At 33.4% G+C, this 9,743-nt stretch overlaps 1 protein-coding gene across 2 annotated transcripts in view; it reads right to left on the bottom strand.

Moving 5' to 3' along the window:
- LOC110031122 (eukaryotic initiation factor 4A-6) overlaps window positions 1-9,448 on the bottom strand; it is a 17,287-nt gene extending 7,839 nt beyond the window's left edge. The window contains exons 1-4 of one of the 2 annotated variants that reach the window (XM_020734185.1): window positions 9,304-9,448; window positions 7,325-7,394; window positions 7,098-7,207; window positions 6,587-7,017 (exon numbers count right to left, since the gene is read on the bottom strand). In XM_020734185.1, the coding sequence (XP_020589844.1) occupies window positions 6,587-7,017; window positions 7,098-7,207; window positions 7,325-7,392 (609 nt within the window). In that variant the 5' untranslated portion in view covers window positions 7,393-7,394; window positions 9,304-9,448. Of the gene's footprint in view, window positions 1-6,586; window positions 7,018-7,097; window positions 7,208-7,324; window positions 7,395-9,233; window positions 9,256-9,303 lie in introns of those variants that run through there. The other variant, XM_020734186.1, reaches the window with a different exon arrangement.
- Window positions 9,449-9,743: the final 295 nt, after the last annotated feature.

Raw genomic sequence — 9,743 nt, 5'->3', positions numbered from 1 at the left:
CATTGTTAAGTCAATGAGATGTTTTTTTGTTATCGAGTCAATGAGGTGCTTTATATATTTATATGTATGAAAAATCATTAGAATTGTGAGGTAATATATATGAAGCCTCTCTGTGATAAATATCAATTACCTCAAACTTCTGTAGTAAAATATGATTGCAATAACATATATGAAGTTTCTCCATGGTTTACATTTTCTGTGAAAAGCATCAGTCGGATCATTGGTATCTGTTATATCGACTGCTTATGTATGACATCATTTTCTATGATTGTTATGGTATGATTATGTATGACATCATTTTCTATGGTTCCTATTTTCTATGATTCCTGAATTTTTTGGTGAAGTATTTGAAACATTTCTATGGTTTTTATTTGATGTACAACATTCGGATTTACCTGAGAAATTGAGTGGTATATATGTAAAAATTTCAGATTTACCTGCTGCAAGTAATTCTAATTATTATTGGTACATATGTTATAGCTTTCTCATATTGTTTTGGATTTACCTGCTGCATCTACACTTTTTGCAGTACATGAGTTTCGAATTACCTGTTGCATCATTTGGGTGCTACGCATCTCTGTATATGTTCGATTCATTTGTGTGCTTCAAACTACATGTCGTTTTAGAAATATGTTTGGATATATAGATTAATGGACAAAATGCTACTATATGAATTTATGTCATATTTAATTTTTCTTAATACTAAATTGTACTGATTTTATTGAAATAACGGTGGAGCAGTTTGGACGGCCACAGAAATTTATTGTCGACTGCTTCCATATATCGGTAAGTATACTTTCTATATTTCCTCACTTTTTTGACTGATCTATTCTATTTTTAATAACTGCAGGACGATGAATTCCAGATATTCAAGGAAGTCCGAGAAAGTGATGTGTCGGTGTGGGCTACCGTCCTTGCTACTTACGTCACGCCAGAGATAACTTCGGGAGGCAGTTTTACAGGTGCCCGCGGTTGGCACAACGACAGGAGGACTGCAGTTCCTTTAGGTGGGCCGATAGGGAGTTTGTTTCTATGATATCTCAGCTGGACACCGTTACTCGGAGCTCGTTTTCTATGATATCTCAGCTGGACACCGTTACTCAGAGCTTGTTGATCTCAAAATTTCAAAACACCGCATCTAGTTCGAGTGCTTCCTTTTCTACTGCATCACAGTCGAATAGGTTCGCTCAGGGTTTTAGAGTGTCAGAGTCAGACAGCATGGGCCGTGATATGCTGCTACATTTTAAAGTCAATATTATATTTTTTTTCCTTGTCATTTTGACATGTTATTTTTTCTTGTTTTCTTGTCTCATTATACTCCATATTATTATGTGAAGGTACATTTTATTTTTGGTATGAGTAATTTCGCTCGTTTGATGTGATCAGATATATTTAAGTTATATAAATGTAACATCATTTTTTTGTATTCTCTTCTCTTAACATTTGATATCTAATTTTGTTGAGAAAATAATAAATTCTGCTACACAGACTATTAATTTAACTAAAAAAATTGCAAATAAGCTGTTTACAAAAAGCACAAACCAAATAACTAAACAGCTTATTTAGAACAGAGACAAAATGCACAAACCAAATAACTAAACAGCTTATTTAGAACAGAGACAAAATGATCATTTTTCCAGAATCAGCTGTTTTTCAAGCGCACAAATCAAACAGCCAGACAGCTTATCTGGATCAGCTGTTCATCAACAGATTATCAGGATAAGCTGCTTATCAGCAGAAATTGGATAAGCTGCAGCTGCCCCAAACAGACCCAAAACCATCATGTCTGTATTCCAGCTCAACAATTGGAACATATCAAATTGACATTAAAGTTTGAACCATTAAGCTTCTAAGCTAATAAGCTTTTGGTAGTTTGAGATTGGGCCTATTGAGCTGAAACTTTATATTCAAGATCCGTCATTGGACTTGAACTTGAGATTTAAATGTTAAAAATTGTTTGAATCAAGACGAAAGCTTCAGCCTCAAGTTGGATTTGACAATTGGGATTGTTAAACTAAAATTTGATATTCAACATTGATCGTTTGAACATTGAGTTTGAGATTTATAAGTTGACTCAACTTATCGAATTAACAAGGCAGCTCAGCCTCTAACTTTGTGTACAGATACATTTTTCCAGTTCAATCGTCAAACATTATTTAACCTGGATTTCATATTCAAGATAGATGTTATTTTTAAGTTGACAAAACATCTAGAGTTTGTAAAATCAATCAAACAACTCTACTCTACTCTTCAGTCTTTTACAATGATAAGTTTCACTAGTGCGATCTTTGGTCTATTACCGGGACTATACTTAATGGACCAAAAAAAAGTAAGCTTACATTCGACTATTGGAATCCGTTTCGTATCATGACACATTTATTAGGCTAATTGGGTCATGAAATATCTTTTGAGTTGCAAACTTGAGCTTGTTGATTTTAAATTTTGCATAATATTAAATAATGTTCGATATCTTCTAGATGTGCATAAAGTTTGTCAAACTAACAAAGTGATCGAACAAATTGTTCCATTGATTTTATAAGACTTTGGATCCTATGTTTTTTCACACACTGTGTGAGGACAACTTTTGCAATCTTTCAAACAGGGGCCTTCAGCATATAACTTCTTTTGAGGGGCACCTCCAAGTCAAATTGTTAAGCTATAAAGCTTGATTACTTATAGATCCATTTATTTATGAACCTTCCAATCGTATATCATAGGGAGCTATAATACCTAAATGTAAAAGGTGGTGCTTATTGCATAAGTTTAGGAATTTGAGGTCTTGCACTATGTATTGTTGCGACCATCTAACAACAAATCTCAAAGAATGGCATTATCCAGATGTCCAATGTGTACTGTGCAAAATTTGGAAAATTTGATGCCATAACTTCATAATTAATCGTCAGGACCTTCCAACAATGGATCTATGAAGTTATATTGTCAGTATGTCAAACAAAGGTGCTTTCCACGATATATTTTCATGGATCTTAAATCTTTGAGCATCCAAGACATATTATAAAGCATTTTAGATGAGATCCACGCTAGGTTTTCAATTAAAGATCATCCATTGCATATGCAAAGAAGCTCTATTGAGAAATTTATGATTGGTTTGTTGATCTCTCTCACTAAAAAACCCATACTTTATGATAGCAAAGAGAACCTCATTGAATGTGTGTGTGTGTGCGCACGTGCGTGCTATTTTGGAGGGGGACTGGGGTGAAGAAAGACACTTATTTCTTCAATGGCCTTCAAACAATTGTTGGGGCTTCTCCCAAAAAGAATGTTTTTAGAATCCCAAAAATGAGCTATTACCCTCCATGGATTTTTGTTTTATGGCTTTCTATTGCCCATCACATTTAAAAATGCTATGCATCCAGGATAAGTCTGAGTGGTGATCAAAAGCATGAAGAGAAAACTCTTCCGTAATGTAGTGGCCAACAATTTCATCTCTTAGGAAAAGCCATAGCAAACCCAAATCCTTCTTAATTGGAGGTAACTCAAGGGTAGGCTTTAGTTTGTTTTAACAAAAAATTTCTTAATGACAAATCTATGTTTGTTAGAATTGGAGAAAAGATTTCCATAGATGTATCCACCTATAATTAATTAACCCTCATGCTTGAAGATAAGCAATAAAAGTAGGAAGAAAATTTTGAAAGTCCGCTAATGCAAGTTTGAGTTTCATTATAATTTTGAACATTGATATGAGAATCAAAACTTAAAAATATACTCATCAAAGATAAAGTCATGCATCCTTAGGCTTTGGAGTACGAGGTAGGCCTAATTATTCAAAATTTAAAATATTCTATGAGAATTGCTCTTACAACCTAGCCTTATAGACAATACATTTTATATGGTGATATGGTGAGAAAACAAGAATTGAGGATGAATTTATTTCTTTGATTATCTAAATGAAAAGATATACCAAGCCTTGAATGGCATTTTGCTAGGCATAGGTTGAATAGTCTGTTTTTTGCATTAAGTAAGCATTTATTACAGCTAGTATATTTGTCAATTGCTCTGACTATTGATCTTCATCACCTTTCTCCTGCTAGATTTAAAAGCAAGAATGAGGCAAATGTCATGGATTTGCAGTATTTGTTCTGATAATTATCAATATTTTTACAAAAGCTTTCTACAGTTTATTACATATTCATGAACCATCTGTATTTTATACTCACCGAAGAGACTAACAATAGAAATGAACCTAGTTTTTCTTTGGGAGACAAATCGATATATCTTGAGCAAACCAAAAATGTTAGTAACTTCGAATTGCACTGTACTCCTAATGATGTGCTCGAAACTTAATATTGACTTTCATCTTAATGCAATTACTCATGGGATAAATCATTTCATAAATCCATACAAAGGGATCGACCAAGTAAAAAATTCTTATTGGATCATTATTGAGGGTAATTAGCTTTGAAAACCAATCAAATTAAAGATCAATGATGTGGGATTTTCACTTTCATTAGATCAAAGAACAATAACTCTTCGATTATTTCTTCTAGGAAACTTCAATATTTTTAAGTTATTCTTCTTGCTTTCTTGCTTATCTCAAGAGCAATTAAGAGAAAGGTTGTGCCATCCAATTCTACTATGGTGAGTGGTTGGAGAGATCGGATGTACTAACAAACATATAATTGCTCAACTATGATAACAATTAGCTGCTAAAAACTAGTGTCATTATCATAATTCTGCTCATCTTTGGTTAATAACAAAATAACAAAAAGGCAATCACTCATAGTGTCTGAACCAAAACTAAACGGGGGAGGAGATATTTTGCACCAATCAAACGATCAATAATTTATAATGGTCTAAAACTCGGTCAACTATTCAAATCAAAGATATATGATGCATGGCCATTGATTTAATTATGCCAATAATTAACAAATTTTTAATGTTCTTGTGAATGAGGAAGCAATCAAAAGAAGGATTATCAAAAGTATACCATATACATATGTATGTGCACAAAGAAGTTGTGAGATTGCATAGCCAAAAGGAAAAAAAAAAATTCACAAGATATAAGAGAATACCGCTTGGGCCACATAAGGTTAACAAAATTTACTAGAGAGAGGAAGAGACTGAAGCTAGAGGACACACGAGAAAGTGAACAAGAGGAAAGTTCACTAACTGGATATAAAAATAGAGAATCTACATAAAGAGGAAAAAGCCCAAGAATACTTCACTTTTGATGTGTACATCAATACTAATGCAAATAGCATTTGTTCAACTATTTTTTATAAGAATAGAGCTACAAATAAATCCAAGCAAAATTTAAAACTTAAATCTACGTGCTAAAATCTCAGTTGTATATTCAAAAAAACATGAATTTTAAAATTAAATAAAACAAAGTAGAAATAAAATCTTAAAATAATCTAGTAATATCTTATTGTATTCAATCAACACCTTATGTAATCATGGATGGAATCATCTATTAACATTTGTGGACACATGCAAAATAAAAAAATAAAATTTTTTTATTGGATCTGATGTTTTAAAAGACGTGGTTGTTAGGCATTTTAGGTGTTATTGAGCGAAGTGAAAGGCCCAAGGCGTCGGGCATAAGCCCCACAGTATTATTTATGTATAATAAAAAAATTAAACACAAATAAAACAAGTCTTCTAGAATTAAAATCTTCAAAATACTAGCAAAAATCCACCAAAAAAAGTAGAAACATATTAAAATAAGTAAACATGTTTGAGCCAAAAAATAAATTTATGATCATTTGATCTCAATGGGATAAAAGATGTATAGCATGAAATATGTCACTTAACCTCATTTACTTTGTACTCATGTCCTTCGGGACCTACATGCAACATTGTTTAGTTTGCATTCATCAATACATCATGATTAGCGCCACAAGCTTGCATGTGCCACAATCACACCCTTTAAGAAATCATATCAGTCTAACAAATAGACCCTAACTTCAATAGCATCTGCCAAGTCATGTTATGTAGTCATCTCTAACAAGACCTATCCCATTGTCATGTTCCACAAGCTTGACCACTGTCATCTTCAACCATGTTTATACTATGGCTGCCCAAATCACATCATAGCATCTATCATGCAATGCGTCCACAATTCTTACAATCAACACACATGGGAACCTACCTTGGTGCCTTAGATTAATATCTCTAATTGCACTAAGATCTCTCTAATCACTTAGCGGTGGACCACCTGCATTAATTTTTTACAAATAGTGATTGATGCTTAAATGTGTTGGGCACCATAGTTTCTCTTTAGAAATTTTACAAAAAAACATCTGTCCTATTATACTACATATTTGATTAGTTTTGTGATGTTCTAAGAAGTCAGTCAAGGCATTCAAGGTTCTCTCTTTACCAACTCAACTTCTCACATGCAGCGTCATATAATCAAACACATGGATATTGCATAAAAGTGTATACAGAGTAGAGCCAAGCAAATGAAAAATTAAATATTAGATTTCTAAAAAAAGCTAATATGCTAAAATTTAATGTTTAATTATTATTTTGTAGATTTAACACAAACATCATAAACTAGAAATATCTCCTTGGTTGATCAAAGAATAATGATGACGATGTTTCACTAAAGAGAAGATTGTAGAACCTGATCTTTGAAACCCCGTGAGAGCATCTCATCAGCCTCATCCAAAACAAATATCTTGATGTAGTCAGGACGGAGAGATTGCCTTCTCAGCATATCAAACACACGCCCAGGTGTGCCAACAACAACATGAACACCAGCAGACAAGATCCTTTGGTCCTCACGAACACTAGTTCCTCCCACACAAGCATGAACTTTAACACCCAAGTAATCACCAAGTGCCCTCATGACCTTTTCAATTTGTTGAGCAAGCTCTCGGGTTGGTGCAAGAACTAAGGCTTGGCATTCAACTAGTCCATAATCAAGTTGTTGCAGAACTCCAGAACAGAAAGTTGCAGTTTTACCGGTTCCAGATTGTGCTTGTTGAATGACATCAAGTCCCATGCAAAAGGGGACAATTCCTCTCTGCTGAATTGCTGATGGTTTCTCAAAACCTATATAAGGGAAAAAGTCATGTCAAAATTAAAAGACAACTAAACCATGAAGTTAGCTTAGTTTATAGTTAGGGAGCTACCATAAGCATAAATGCCTCTCAAAAGGTTTTCTTGGAGGCCCATGTGATCAAAGCTTTCATATACCTCATCATATGGTGTGAAGAAATCCTGTCCTTCTTGTGGTGCAAGTCTAATTCATCCAAGAAGAATGAAAAATAAAATTATAACATGAATGAAGCAAAATCATAAAAACATGCCCTATGGTAAAAATAGAAGAACGAACTAAAAAATTGAGGAGATATATTACACTTCATCCATTTTGGAATCATATTTTGCACCATCAAACTGAGATCCTTCTGGCGCCAATCCAGCCATGTCTGCAAGAAAATGGAAAAAATGATAGCTAAATTTATCAAAGAGGAAATGGAAACAATCAGAAAGTAATAAAATTACATAATGTTCAACCCATAATCCAAAAAACAATAACTGAAGTAACCAATGAATATATAAAAAACAAATTTCATGAAAGAAGCATAATAAAAGAAATTAAATGAGATAAAAGATGCACAGGCATGAAAATGCAAAATAATCCTCAGACAAATACCTATATAATAATTCTACTAGATATGTTTTCGGAATGGATACATATGAAAGCTATTATAAAAACATAAAAGGCCACCTGGAAATCATTGGCTTTATCAAATTCCTTTGATTGGGACATGACAAAAAAAAAAGACTGCAATAATAAAACCCAGCCTTGACATTTTTTTGCAATTATTTGCCCATGCGACAAAAAAGCAAAATAAAGGAAATGAAATGAAACAAGCGGATGCTTATGCATTAAAATGTAAAATAATATTCTAAGTAACAACAATAATAACTTTACTGTATATGTGAAGAGAATTGACTCGAGTGAAAACTACTTAAAATATTCATTTGATTAGATGACTTTGCTAGGCTATAACAAAAAAAAAAGTTGTGATCAGAAAAACACTTAAATAAATTTTATTAGTTATTTGCTCGATTTTAAAAAAATTCACTGTACACTTTAATCAAACCAGGCTTCTCAAAATGAGAGAAATAAATCATGCAAAGTTGTCTAAGCAAAAAAAGGACATAGTCCCCTGATATCAAGGTCAACTTGAAAATATCCCACACCCAAAACTGCTACAGCACGTTTAAAGGCCAGGTACAAATAGAAAACTACACGCATATACAGATTTAGTTGTAATTCCAACAAGTAAAATGTTCTAATAGAGTCACCATCAACTTATCATTCCATGTATTGGTAAATTTATTTATTATTTAATATTACTATATGATAATTAGTATAGAGGTTCTATCACAAATCAAATGTTATTATTCTATACTGGAGCTTGGAAAAGCATAAGGGATCCCCCTTCACATGTTTAAGTTTGCCTGACCGACTCACTTGTATAGTGGTGAAAATTGGCACCAAAGGAAAAGAACCGAACCCTATGTACCATGATTAAAGCAGAACAGATGTTACTAAGAACATAATGTCACATATTAGCACCACACACCTTTCCATATTCTTAAAATAAAATCCTTTGATACACAAACAATGCTTCAATAACAAAATGAGTATAAACCCACTTTGGGGCATAAATTTAAGGGGAAATTATCGGAACTAAATCCATAGCATACACCAGATAGTTTATATGAAAGCAGAATGGTACCATGTAGAATTAGAATTTTAACATCCAAAAGAGATCCATTTGCAATACATCATTCTAAAATTTAATTAATTATCAAATAACAAGGTAACCGATGTGTAACAAATCACACCTTGATCGATTCAAAGTTGAGTTCAAATATCCATCATCTACATCCTGTGTAATATGCTATAGGAAGAGAGCCTGTGTTTTGAAGCACCATAAGAAACTACTACCAAATCCTTACAGTACACTATTATTATGTTCAAAAACATCGCATGCCAGCATTCAAATCAATAATTTAACGAAATGAATGATTTTTATTGCATCAACAGACCATATCATTCTCTACTTGCACGGGACAAATAAAAATTGCATCAACAGACCATATCATTCTCTACTTGCACGGGACAAATAAAAAAAAAAAAAAAAAAAAAAAAAAAATCGCACGGCAACAAAATTCAAAGATCCGCCACACATCTCGAATCCCTAGCACATCAAAAGTATTAAAAACCAAAAATAACACTATCGTGATCGTACTCCGTCGAATATCAAGACGAAAGAGAGAGATCTTGGGAACCAAGAAAGAGGGAGAAAGTTGAAGAATAACCTGCAAATAAGACCGTAGGGAAGCGGATCACTCGAGGGATTTGAATCGTTGAACTGCTGAATCCGAGATCGAGCCTCGGATTCAACGGCTGGTTGCTTCTCCGGAGCCTGCGGCGCACCTTTTAAAGAAGGAATCCGAGCGCGGCGAAGGATTAGGGCATGGTCTAGGTTCAGCCGGCCTATCAAGTGGGTCGAAGATGGGACAATCCCAGCCGTCGGATCAATCTAATTTCTTGATTGGATAAAACGGGGAAATGTATTTATCATTATTAGGGTTATTTTCATGCATGCCTTTGCCGTCGGATCAATCTAATTTCTTGATTGGATAAAAAGGGGAAATGTATTTATCATTATTAGGGCATGCCTTCTAAAATTTCATAAATAACATATATTACAAATCAGTTTTTTTTCTGGAAATAAATCAATTTATGCCATAGTCTT

Source organism: Phalaenopsis equestris, unplaced genomic scaffold, assembly GCF_001263595.1.
Source record: "Phalaenopsis equestris unplaced genomic scaffold, ASM126359v1 Scaffold000770, whole genome shotgun sequence".
Lineage (NCBI taxonomy): Eukaryota > Viridiplantae > Streptophyta > Magnoliopsida > Asparagales > Orchidaceae > Phalaenopsis > Phalaenopsis equestris.
This window is presented reverse-complemented; position numbering and strand designations above follow the sequence as displayed.